Here is a 13,311-nt window from a genome sequence, read left to right as displayed (position 1 = left end):
GCTGGACACAGACCCAGACAGACAGAGGCAATTATGGCTTCCACACAGGGGCCGTGTTCTGGTGGATTTCTGTTTGGACGAAGCAAACGAGCTGATCTTTTATCCTCAGAGCTTGTTTCAGTTTTCAGGACGGCTGTTGTGCTGTGAGGACTTGTGTCAGTGTTTGCTCAGCTACTAAGAAAGGGCAGCGCTTTAACTTTGCAGAGATGAGGAGGGAAACTGGTAATAAGAAAAAGTGCCAGCAGCTCAAAACGGGCGTGGTAATCCGGTTATCCCCCCCGGCTCTAAAGATACCGGGCCTTCACTCGGGGGTCTATCTTTTCTTCTTATGTCAAAACTATCCTCTGTGCACTCAGGTGGATTAAAGAGACGCACTGCAGAGAGAAGTTGACAGGTGCGTAAAGAGCTGGGGGGTGAAAAGTGAATGAAAGGGGATGCAGGGAGGCAGACGGACACTGAAGGAGCTCCAGCATCGGTTGAAGAGGCAGGAATCGGTCAACCCTACATGAATCAAAAACAACCCTCCCGGTTCTTACTGACTTAATGCCCAGCTCTGCTGGAAACCTTGCCCCCCCCCCTGTTTGTCTAAATAAAGCCAATGACTTACTGCTGGAAACCAGCTTGAAAACCAAATTACAGCACTCACAACATTCTGGATGTTGTTGCTGTTTGGTCTATATTTTATTTAAATAAAATACAAATTCCCTTTAATATTACTAACAATGAATAAAAACATCATTATCATTAGTTTGATATTTCTTACCCCCATAGGCTTTTCAAATATTCCCCCTAAAGTCCTTACGCTCCACAGACCAGTTCATGTTCATGGTTCCCAAAACCAAACTTGAGTTCTGGGGGGGGGTCCGTTACTTTGCTGTGATGGCTCCTAAATACGGAATCAGTTGCCCCCAGCAATCAAGAGAAGTCAGGCTCTTACAGAGTTTTAGAAAGGATTGTTCCTCCATTTCAGCGTTTTCCCATCAGCCTAGCCCTGCTATCATGCTGGTTTGAATCTCTTTTAATCTGGTTTTATGTTTGATGATTGGAAAATGTTCTGCGTTTGTGTTTCCCTGTGTGCAGCTCTTTGGGCCTCCTCTGCTGGTGGCGGAAGCTGCTTTATGAATGAACGAACGAACGAACGAATGAATGAATGAATATGAAGACAATAATAAAGATCGGCCCAAATGACCACTGTTAAAATGACAATAACAGCTCGACAGCGACTATAAGCGCTGCATGAAGAACAAAGGGACCCAACAGTTTCAGCATATAATTCAGAATACTACGTTTACGCCCCTCCCAACGTTATCCTCAAGTTATGGGATGAGTACAAACAAATATCCAGAGTACTAGCAACTCAAATCAATTCCAAGTACCAAATACTGCTTGACCCAAATAGAACTAGAACTTCCTTCTACAGTAACACAATTGAGAATTCAAATGTTCGTTCCTCACAGCTGGACTGCGAGGAGGCAGAAGTCTGGCCCCTCTGCCACCAAACCCTCCCAAAATAATGTCTTTTGAAGATTGTGTCATCTGCAAAGTGCAAATGCAGCCACAATTTCATTTTTGTTCATTCAGCTCTGAGCAGATCCACAGAAATCCCAAAACACTTAGGAGTGAAAAAGAAGTTTGTGACACTTCTGAGAAGTCCATTAGAACACATTTCAGAGGGAAAATCCCAGATTCTCACTTCCCTGAGGAGGATTTCACTAAATCTTCTGCTTATTCTTGGGATACTTAGGAAAAGCAAAGCTGTTTTTAACAGGCTGACACACCGATGGACAAGCAGTGACAGATAGCTTCAGCCGGAGGTGGAGGGTGTCTGATTGGGTGGAGGGGGCTTCCTCTCATCCCTACCAGCCAGATCACTGTCCTGAGGTCTCATCTAAACCAAATTAATACACTTGCAACATGTGAGGATAAAGTTTAGGGGCCACATCGTCCCCCACCCCTGCATCCATCCATCCAACCAGAATGCGTCCGAGTCAGCAGCCGGAGAGGCATTTGCAACCGGGCATTTGTCAGGGACGCCGCACCGCCGCAGCAGCAGGAGATTAAGGAAACGAAGGCCGTTTGAAAAGTGATAGGTGCCGGCTAAGCAGGCTTACTTTAAATGATGAGAGGCTGGGATGGGGAGAGCTGTGACTGTCCCCATCCGCTTCATCCGTTTACAGAGAGTGTCAGGTTAGAGCTCCAGTTTTTGTCTGCTCTGCAAGGAAACCTTCACAAACAAAGAAAAGACCAGAACATCTCTCTTCGTAGCTCTGTTTCATTTTTATGAGAAGTAAAGTAAGAAAGAACTGAAAAAAGTCGTGTCTGCCATTCATTGGGTCATAATGAACCAACTGGACTGTTTCATTTTACACTTGTTATTCATTTTCATTAAAAACATGTTTTCTGATCAAAGGAAATGATCAAATAATGGAAGTCTGTTCAGGAAAAAAAAAGAGTTGAAATGGTTTTGATCCTTCAACCTGCCTGCATTCAAGTAAAATGAAAACCATGAATGACTGTTTTTTTCAAGCAGCTTCTAGGGGCAAAAAGATGTTTTTAAAATAGAAAGTCAAATGTATCACAGCACAAAGGCGCTCATGGAAATGATGGAAAGAGTGGCTCCTGTGAAGATACAGCAATGAGGCTGCTGCTCATCGCCAAACCTCCTGAAGGATCAGAGATTCAGGAAACAGAAAGGTCAGCAAAGGATGTTCTCCCTGCTTTCTGATAAAGATGTATTCAGTTTAAAATTATTACTTGAATTTGCAATCAGACAATCGTTTGTGTCATTCTAAGAGTGGCCTGGTGAACACGGCTGAGTGAGAGAAAAGCTAGTTTTGGGCTGCAGTTTAGCTCAGGCGGTAGAGCAGGTCATCCACTAACCAAAGTGTTGGTGGTTCAATCCCTGCCCTCCCACAGCCAGTTGTCCCCTCCCAAGCGTGGCCAGTTTACAGCCCACTGCTCCCCCCAGGGGATGGGTCAAAATGCAGAGAAGAATTTCCCCATTGTGGGATAAATAAAGTAAAATTATTATTATTAATAGGACTGCTGAACTTCTGCTTCTTTTCTATTTAAGCCACGGCATTCTGGGACCCAAACAGCTGTAATGTGAACGGGACAGATATGCTCAGAGTTCCTCTGTTGGTGTTTTAAAAATGTGAATCCATAGATAATCATTAGCAAGCAGAATAGCATTCAAGACTGAATATTTTTTCAGTGTGAAGGTAGCAACAAATGAATCAAACAGGATAAAAACCTTACAGAGTAGAATAGACTGATTTATTATCATCAAAATATGAAACCTAAAATTGTGTGTCCAAATATCAAGGAGAACAACTGGTCTGATGGACTGGGATCTTCTTTTGTTTAAATCTATTTTTTATTATTTTAGATGAATGTGGTACATATTGATTAAATTAAATTGCAAATTGATTAAATGATGAGCATAGAGACATCTGAGGAACTGACTCCTCCGGCTCACACCGGCAGACTAACGAGCCACCGTACACGACTTATCCCAAACGGTGTGAGTTCAAAAGGTCACCGCATCCTGGACGTCGGTGCATCCATGTCCTTGTTATGACAGAGACATGTATGTTAGCAGAAGATGACTTTTGTAAAAACTCCTTTTCTAGTCGGTTATTAGTGACTGAATTTAAGTCTTCATAGTATTAATAACAAATCACTGCAGTAAGTCGATGTGATTTGTTGTTATATTTTTAATTGCTTTCAAGCACAAGCACTTGATCCGTTATTTTTTTAAGTTAGGTTTTTGCCCTCCACCACTATGTGAATAATTGCCCTCATTGGCGGCTGAAGCCGCGCTCGTGCCGCCGGGAGCGCGCGGCGCTGAAGTGAGCAGCTGCAGCGGAATGTGAGGAATCCGAGCGTCCGCTGCCCGCCCGACCGACGGCTGCTCGTCTCCGCTCTGCCCGCACACCCAGCGAACGGCGCCCGCCTGCCTCTCAGCTGCTCGCCTCCCTGCTCGTGGAAGACGGTAAGTGCGGCCCCCGTGGGGCGATTCCTCTGTCATTTACCCCCGTCTAGGTGTGGCGATAATCCCGTTTACCCCCCTGAAGCGGAGGTGCTAGTTAGCATTAGCCGTTTCATTTAACATCCTAAGAAGAAGATAAAGCTACCTGGCTAGTAATGCTAGTTTAAGCTAGTTTCACCAGACAGTTTAACGAGCTGCTGGTTTAGTTCTACTTAGTTTCTTTCTTTTGTGTCCTGAATTTAGCTGTTTTGGCCGCATCCGTTCTGCGTTTTAGTCTCACTGAACCCTCGACGGTGACGCTGAACAGCTAGTAGCTGCTAGCAGATTTTTAGGAAGAATAAATGAGCCCAAACCGCGCCAGTTTGAGAACTAGTTTGTGAATAACTTGCAGTAAACTGCATTGATGCTCGGTGGTGTTTTCGCTCTTGCTGTGTGGGTGTGTTCATAGTTTTGCCTGTCGTGAATAAAGTACATCAACTTCAAACTGCTAACCAGTAATGGTAATGATGATCCAAACGACAGGAGGGAGCATCGCAGGACAGCAGCAGCAGGGAATGCTGGACTCTCTGCTGCTGCTGCTGCTGCTGTGACTGTGACGCTCTGTTTGAACGAAGGAAGCCGCTTTTGCGGTGAGAGGAGCACAACAGACTTCCTGTCACAGGAGGAGGAAACCAGCAAGCCTCCCTCCAGAGTCACATCTTCTGATGCTGCTGTTGTTGTTTCAGGTTCAACAAGGAAAAGAAAATGTCTCAAGCTGAGAAAATGAAGGTGAGTCTTTGAGGAACCAAACCTTTCACTCAGCTGACCTGCGTCTTAGTCAACCTCGGCTTTAGGAGGTTTCTGGGTGGAGAAAGTGATGCAGTTCCTGTCTGGTTGGGTCATGTGCTCTGACTTCAGTGAAACGCTCGCTGAGGCTTCTGTTTGCAGAACCGAATCTTAACGCAGGTTCTCCAAACAAGGTAACAACGTCAGGCATCAGGGGTGTTCTCCAGTCCGTCTGTCAACTTTGAAATCTCTCTTAAAGGACCCATAGCATGCAAACTTTTGAGCTTTTCATGTATTATAGTGTTAATTCCTCAAGAAGAACAACCCCAAAGTGGTATTTTGATCCATTCACGCTCCTGCTCTCTGAGCAACAGCCCCTCCCAATCCACAAAAACGAGAGGGTCCTCACATTGTGACGTCACAAAGTGAGAACCCGCCCCTTCCAGGAAGAGTCTATGCTGCCAGCCCCGCCCCCCCAGGCTAACACACACGCCCACTTTATAGCGGTGATCGGCTAAGAAGCTTTCAGTTTAAATGCAAATGCACATCCATCTTTGTAAAAGTCCGTGGGTGAAACGCCTTTGAGATCCAGTTGTCTTACTTCTGGTTAGGAAAAAGAAATTGTCTTTGTGTCATAGGAACTATATTATCATACACATGGATTTTGGCCTAATCCAGATTCTTCCCTCACCCCTACGATCCCCGCCCCCCATGCCTACATTTAGCCCTCAAAACGAAAAGAGTTGTGGAAAAATATTATTTCTCGATTTGGATGTTACTCCCACTTGATGATGTCATCAATATTCACTGGTCAGTTACGTTAGCACGGAGCTGATAGCGCTCGCAGATACACAACATGAGTTTTATAACTTTAAAAGGTTGTGCTGAAACAAAAAGTACTTGTGTTTAAATGTCAACTTTTGTGCTTTCACAGCACGTCCACGTGAAGAAATGCGGGAAATGCCCTCCGCCGTGAGGATTAGCCCTAAAAAAAAACTACTTTGGACCGGCCCGTACACACCGGGATGAATATTGGCGCACGTTATTCGCCAGCGTTTTTCAACACGTTTTTTGTGTTCACACCCAGGCGATTTTCGCTGACGATGAGCCGAGCGAACATGCAATTTCATTCCCTGACAATAGATGGCGCTTAATGTAAAACTGAAATACTCCTGTACACAAGGTGGCGCTGCGCAACTTTACGCTTCTTAAAGTCGCTTTTCATTCAGAAGAAGAGAGCAAGTATTTACGCGCTTGTCAGAATCATACAAAGAAAACAAATATTTCAAGCACCAGTAGCTCTAGCTCCAGTTCCAGCGATGAAGAAATTATTTTTCTGTTGAATGATGAAAGACAGAAAAGACGTCGATTTTGGGTACATCCCATAGTTACGAGAAGAGAAGAACATGGGGAGTTTTATCGACTGGTACAAGAGCTGAAAATGTATCATGAGCGTTTTCTGGGATATTTTCGAATTTCCATGAGTGAGTGCATCTTCATCCTATTTCTTCACGGTAGTGTAGACTCTACTTGGCGTATATCTTGTTCGCCGTGACGTATGTGTTAGGGTTGGGCGATGTCCCTTAAATTGGCCGTTGACGATGTTTGCTGTCAACCATCGGGATGGACGATGACATCGTCGGGGGGGGGGGGGGGGGGGGGGTTATTTTTACATTTTTCGTTCTTATATAACTGCTATTCGTTATTTTGCTTTTTTCATTTTATTTCCCAACTAATGACTAATCCGCGATGATCCAGTATAAACTGAGGGAAGTGACTTTAACAAAAAAAGTAACAAACAAAATAGAAAAGAAGTAGTCCGCTCCCGCACTTCACTAGTGAAGTGGACCGGCGGAGTGCGGACTTACAGCTTTGTGTTTGAGGGGAAGGGGGGGGGGGTGCTTTGCTACATGAGCGCTATGTGTGGGAGATTTAAGACTGCGATCCGTCCCGCAGCTCTAGGGGTACTACCTACCGAACTCAGAACCGGGTCTAAACGTGTGTCTGAGCACAGCTCGGATCGTCAGCACACACACAGCGGTTTGAGCTTCAAAGCAGAAATGTCGCTCAGTCCTTAGAAAACATTCAAACAATCACGCAGATTTGTGTTTCCAGTCGTGTCCCGACTAAATAAAGGCTAATGTTATTCTTACATGTTTACGTGCAGCCAGCAAGCAGCACCACCCAAAGCTAATGTTGTTAGCCCGTGTTAGCATACTGCTAATCCTGGCTTCGTTCAGAAAAAGCACTGACCACACGGATTAAAATTCAAATGATGAGCGAACAGGTGTTTCATAATAACCGTAACATTATTAAAAGCACGTTTAGAAGATCATCTCGTATTTTACCGAGCTGACATGTCAATGTATATAGCCGCTCGGCGCTGTTTAACAATGTTTTGTATTGAATTGTTACATTCAATAAAGTTTGAAAAAAAAAAAAGCCGCTCGGCGGAGTTTATATCCTTCCGTTTTTCAAACCCTACTGCGCATGTGCGAATGATTTATTCCGACGGAAAGTGTGACCTTAGTGAACGTTTTTATATTCTGAAAACATTTTTCTGGGCCCATGTACACGGTTGGATTCTAATCTGACCATTGATCCCATCAAGATATTTTGTACATGTAACCGCGGCTTATGGTGTCGACGCGCAACGTGGCGGGGGCGTGGCATCACGATGGTGGTCCCTCCATCGGGATGTCAGTCACCCATCACGATGGACGATGATATCGTCCATCGGCACAACCCTAGTATGTGTGCTCAGCAAGACAGTTTGTGTGTTTGAGCGCCCCCAAGTTGTGTTTTACTGTAACTTCAGAAGCTCCAAACACGTGTGCAAAAGTGCCATTCTCATTGGTCGTATAGTTTTTGACGCGGCTTGTCAAACCAAAAAAACGAACCCGAGGCGGTTTTTAAAAAATGACGCTTTTACGCGTGGTGTTTTTTTGCGTTGGTGTGCACACTCACATTGGTGCCCTTTGTTTAGTCACGAGGCGTTAAACGTTGGCGAAAATCGCGCGCAAAATTCGTCCCGGTTTTGATCGATCATCTCGTAACTTTTCGGGCATCAATGGCAAGCTACTGTGGAAAAAATGTTCCAATCAGAAGTTTTAGATTAACGGCGTGCGCGTGGCGAGTTTGCAAAAGAGGCGTACTGTTATAACTCATACTTTTGAATACTGTGAAAATTGAATGCCTGCATCCATTGATGGAACTGAACACATTAAAACACTGAATATGGCCATAAAAGGAATGTGGGCGCGGTTCACCCTCATGGTTGCTAAGGACATCCAAAAGTTTACTTTTACCGATTCGTCTGAAACTGACGTCGATCGGTTCATTATCCCCAAGTGACCAAAGTATAAAACGGTTGCTATGGAGATAAAATCAACAGAAAAGCCGCCATTTTGAATAAAGTGGATTTTCGATCAACTTATCACATGTAGCTCTCACCAATGAAAGAATGTGTTTTTCTGAGACAGTTAATGATGTTGATCGCTATGATAGCACTTTTAGCAAAATAAGCACAACTAGCATATTTAGCATATGTAGGTTTGCCTAGCCTTGATCAAAGGTGGGTGCTGATTGTGGCAGTGCCGCGAAGAGGTGGAAAGCGTTGGGGAAGGTGGTGCATAGAGGCGGCCAGCGGGTGCGTCAAGCGCCTGTGGGCCATACACGCCACTTACAGCTTTAATTAAATGTTGGTTGTGACAGCTCTGGCGACCGCCGCCATGCTTTAGGATTTTTACTGAACTATAAGGAACACAGTCGGCCATGGAAACAGAAAGCTCTCATCAGGAAGAATGGTGTCCTGAGTTTACGTTTAGGTGTTGTAAGCATTTCTCTGCGGTGAAGGTTGTACATCTACTCGCACACTTGTATAATAAGATAAGATAAGATAGGACTTTATTGATCGCGGAGGGAAATTAGGTAATTAACACAGCAGCCAAAAACAAGAAAAATAACAGTTGGAAAGGTACGAAAAACAAAGTAGCAATGAGTAAGAATAAAAAATAGTAATAATACAAGGTGGAAGAAAAAGTACAGGTCATAAATAACGAATTAAATAAGGCAATAACGGTCTCAGCTTACATGTAGACTGATGCTCATCCATGTTTTAAGTCTTCTGCTTCTCTTCTGTTTCTCAGCAGGGCCAGTTTACCAACCCAGAGACTCCAGGTTACGTCGGGTTCGCCAACCTACCAAACCAGGTTCACCGCAAGTCTGTTAAGAAAGGCTTTGAGTTCACCCTCATGGTTGTTGGTGAGTTAAAGGTCCTCGTTTTGATTTCTGTGCGCCTGGTGTGAATCGTCACATGGGGGGGGGGTCTCAGCTGAAGCGGGCAGCGTGGGGGCGGGGCTCCCGGCAGTCAACTGTGTGAATGTCAGTTCTGGTTTGAAAAAGGAAAGGCAGAGAGCTTTCTGCTCTAAAATTAACCGGGGAAGAATGTCAGCTGTGTGGCCCCGGGGGCCGATTCACATCCTGACTGTTGATCTGACCTCTGACCTGGATCTTCAGTCGGCGTCTTCCTGTTTTCCGATGCTAAAGAAGACAATAAACAGAATTCATGCTGCTCGTACATTTATTCAGAAGACTCTGTTTTCTTTGACAAAGGAGCGTTTTGGAAGAACCACATCCACGCCGTCCATTTAAGGCTCAACGGTTGAAACTCCCAGCTGGAGGGGTGGGGTCACAGCTGAGGCTGCTTCTGCCCCCCTCTGTCAGCTGTGCTACATGCTGGGAACTCTCTAAAATAAACACAGGGTTTTGTGACTCATTTAGGCCAGAACTTTAACAACACAAAGTGTAAAAATGAGATGTGAATAGAAAATGTCCTTTCAAAGTTCCAGAAGGATGAAGGCAGAGTGTGCAGTAAAGGATGAGATGTTGATGAAACTTTTCCAAACTGGGTTATGTATCATTATAATGTCTGAATTTTCCTTCTAAAACCGATTAGACATTTTTATATTTTGATTTTGTCGATCGACGAAGACTCTGTTGGTCCCTCAGGCAGGAGGTGTGAGTTTCTGCAGACAGCTTTATCGGCGTGCTTCAGTCTGAGCTGATCTCAGGACGTTCGCTTTCTAGTCACTGATTGGTTCTGTTGTTTGAAGGTGAATCTGGACTCGGGAAATCCACCCTGATCAACAGCCTCTTCCTCACAGACCTTTACCCCGAGAGAGTCATCCCTGGAGCTGCAGGTACGCACACTCCTTCCCTCCTTCCTTCCTTCCTTTCCACACGCACCTCTCCGATTGGAGGATGACGAGAGCGACACAGACTGGAGGCAGACCAGGGTTCACGTTCAGATCCTCGTCGTTCCAACATTTCCTGAGAGTCCAGAGACAGAACTCTGTGTTTCACATGAAAACCGCTGATTCAAACTAACCAGCCTCTGACGTGCTCTGTGACAAACACTAGGAATGAGAAAAAGCTGAAACCCTCAGTGCTGCTCTTCATCAGGAGGTTCATGTGCTGAACTCAACAGAACTCTGTCAGATCTGAAAGAATCGCAGACGTCTTCATATTTCCACCTTCCGTCTGAAGTATTCTCACTCTGATGGGTCATCCACTCAGTTTTCCTCCATTAAGATCCAGATCTTGTAGTATTTGTGTGGACGTGCACACTGGAGGGTTTAATTGGAGTCGCTCAGAGAACTTTGTCCCTTTGCCCCCGACAGAGAAGATTGAGAGGACGGTGCAGATCGAGGCGTCCACGGTAGAAATCGAGGAGAGAGGAGTGAAGCTCCGCCTGACGGTGGTGGACACTCCGGGCTACGGAGATGCCATCAACAGCCAGGACTGGTATGTCTCTGGAGGCGTGTTGTGGGTGATGGCGGGGCGGGGGCAGGGGGCTCGCTGGGGCAGTTACCTGAGAACACCTGCTTCAGTTTCAGCACCATCATCAGTTACATCGATGACCAGTTTGAGCGCTACCTCCACGATGAGAGCGGTCTGAACCGCAGACACATCGTCGACAACAGAGTTCACTGCTGCTTCTACTTCATCTCGCCTCTCGGCCACGGGTCCGTCCACACACACGCCGCCCCCCCACACGCCGTCCACGAACCTCCTGACTGTTCGTCTGCTTCCCGTCCGCAGCCTGAAACCTCTGGACGTCCAGTTCATGAAGGCCATTCACAACAAGGTGAACGTGGTTCCGGTCATCGCCAAGGCGGACACCCTCACCCTCAGAGAGCGGGAGAGGCTGAAGCGACGGGTGAGGAGCTCGGCGTAACGCCGCTCTCTGAAATGGTTGTCGCCTTTGCTCTCTCACCTTGTCATTTCCCAGATTCTGGATGAGATTGACGAGCACGGGATCAAGATCTATCACCTTCCTGATGCTGAGTCGGATGAAGATGAAGACTTCAAAGAGCAGACCAGGATCCTCAAGGTGGCCGTCTCCACTTGCCAGACCGCCTTAGCGCCGTTTGGCGTGTGAGATGGAAGCGACGCTAACGGCGGCTTCTCTCTCCAGGCTAGCATCCCCTTTGCAGTGGTCGGTTCCAACCAGCAGATTGAGGCCAAAGGCAAGAAGGTGAGGGGCCGTCTGTACCCGTGGGGGGTGGTGGAGGTGGAGAACCCAGAGCACAACGACTTCCTCAAGCTTCGGACCATGCTGATGTGAGTGCGGGGAAACCCATCCGTCCAGCTGAGCCTGAACGTCTCACGGTGCATTAACGGGCCTGCTTCTCCCTGCCGGCACAGAACCCACATGCAGGATCTGCAGGAGGTGACCCAGGACCTGCATTACGAGAACTTCCGCTCGGACCGCCTCAAGCGGGGTGGCAGGTTGTCCTCCCATGGTTATGTTCTGCCTCTGTCTCCTGCGTACGTACCTGTCTGCTTTCAGCTCCTCCCCCTCACAGACAGCAGAGCTCAGGCCGTCCCTTTGGACGGTTGAGCTGATGTTTTACTGTCGTGCCCATGAGCAAGACGCAGCCAGACTTTCACAACAGCCTTAGACGGACGGCGTTTCCCGTTTGGAGACGTTTCGCTCCACGCAGAGCAGGAGTAGCTGAAGTTCCTGTGTAGATTAGGATGACGATGACTTTAACATCGCTTTTACACTGAAGATGGTTTGAGTTTGTTCTAAAGCCAACCTGGAAAGGGGGAAGGGCTTTCCCTTCACCCCACTGCCTCGCCATCTGTCCGGTGATGGTTGCAGTTTGCCCCCTGCCACGACTGCTGGAGGTACTTCTTTATGGTTGCACTTGTCCATGTGGGGGAGGCGCACCGCTCTCCTGACCTCACAGCTTCCTCTCTAATCTGCTTTCCTCTTGGTAGTTGGAGACCACCAGCTGTCTGTTTGCCACTAACCTGCTAACCGCTTTGTCCTCTTTCTTCACCCCGTTGGCCTAACGGTGCTTGAAGTGGCGCAGCAGTGCAGAAGCTCACATCCTTGTCTTTGCACCTCACTGATGCTGCAGCAGGAATTAAAACGCGGTCATGACTGGATGTGTGTCTCCGGTGCAGGAAAGCCCCAGAGCCGGAGGAGATGGACAAGGACATGATCCTCCAGGAGAAGGAGGCTGAGGTGAGACGTTTCTGAGACGCCAGGAACCCCATTTTATCAAGACGATGACATTCCTGTTTAAAGATATGAGGCTGAGGAGTTGAACTGCGCTTGTTTTCTGTCGTTCAGCTGAGGAGGATGCAGGAAATGATCGCACAGATGCAGGCTAAGATGCAGAAGACTGGCGAGGAATGAGCAGCTGTGCGCGTGGGACGTCCTCGGTAAGACGCGTCTTCACGGCTGAAGCGCCCGCTTCCTCTGAGCGTGCTCACATGCAGCTTTTGTTCTCTCGGCAGGTGGCGCCGCTGATGGACCAGGCCGACCTGTTCTGCTCATCGCTCTTGCTTGAAGTTATTTTTAATACCTAGTTACTTCCATTCAAACAGTATTGTTTCTATCATGACGTAGCAGCGTTTCTTTTTGTATTAAACCTTTCCAGACTATGAGACCCACTTATGAATATGAATTGTTTACTGGGATATTCTGCAGCTTCTCTTTTTTTTTATATATATATAAAGCATTGCTGCTTCATTGGGAGAATCAGTTCTGCAAACCTTTCCCCACATGTTTGTGGTTTCGAGCACAGTTTCAGCTGTCAGCAGCTCCTGATCTGCTCTGTAGCAGCTTTTCTTCCACAGACCTGCAGATTGCTGTTACCGGTTCTTCCTCCTCTGTTCACTTGTGCCATTTCCAGATCAGTGTTCAGATGTGAAACTGCCTTCCAGTGATGATGAGCTCCCAGAACTCTTTCCAGTTGAGTGGGAGGTGAGCGAGGAGCAGTCCCTGTGGGGTTTAGGTACCCCGACTCCTCCTCTGCATGCCAAGTGTTGAAGGATGGGTGCCGCAGCGCTGCAACCCCAAAAGGAAAACGTTTCCCCTCACCAGCCCAGACGCCACTTCCTGACATTCCTGTCTGCTGTTTTTATCCAACATTGAAGTACCAAATGTTCTTATGCATTTATTATAATAAAGGTTTTATTCAACTTGATCCAGAGTTTGAGTCTTTTCTTCCTAAATGTTCTTTTAGAAATGTAAATGA

At 46.7% G+C, this 13,311-nt stretch overlaps 1 protein-coding gene across 3 annotated transcripts; it reads left to right on the top strand.

Moving 5' to 3' along the window:
• The first annotated feature begins 3,828 nt into the window (after positions 1 to 3,828).
• Positions 3,829 to 13,260, top strand: LOC101157973 (septin-2). 3 transcript variants are annotated; one of them, XM_011486111.3, is made up of 13 exons: positions 3,829 to 3,994; positions 4,717 to 4,759; positions 8,908 to 9,019; positions 9,871 to 9,957; positions 10,438 to 10,561; positions 10,648 to 10,782; positions 10,859 to 10,976; positions 11,049 to 11,150; positions 11,235 to 11,380; positions 11,465 to 11,587; positions 12,233 to 12,293; positions 12,402 to 12,493; positions 12,569 to 13,260. In XM_011486111.3, exons 2-12 carry the CDS (start codon positions 4,736 to 4,738, stop codon positions 12,465 to 12,467), a joined length of 1,098 nt encoding a protein of 365 aa, XP_011484413.1. In that variant the 5' UTR covers positions 3,829 to 3,994; positions 4,717 to 4,735; the 3' UTR covers positions 12,468 to 12,493; positions 12,569 to 13,260. The 3 variants fall into 3 exon arrangements, with proteins under 3 accessions (XP_011484413.1, XP_011484414.1, XP_004078688.1); XM_011486112.3 differs by having other exon boundaries at positions 3,830 to 3,994; positions 8,905 to 9,019; XM_004078640.4 differs by having other exon boundaries at positions 3,832 to 3,994; positions 8,905 to 9,019; positions 11,465 to 11,548.
• The last annotated feature ends 51 nt before the right edge of the window (positions 13,261 to 13,311 follow it).

This window comes from Oryzias latipes, chromosome 17, assembly GCF_002234675.1.
Source record: "Oryzias latipes chromosome 17, ASM223467v1".
In the NCBI taxonomy this organism is placed as follows: domain Eukaryota; kingdom Metazoa; phylum Chordata; class Actinopteri; order Beloniformes; family Adrianichthyidae; genus Oryzias; species Oryzias latipes.
Note: the sequence above shows the minus strand (reverse complement) of the source record. Positions and strands in the feature narration are given on the sequence as shown.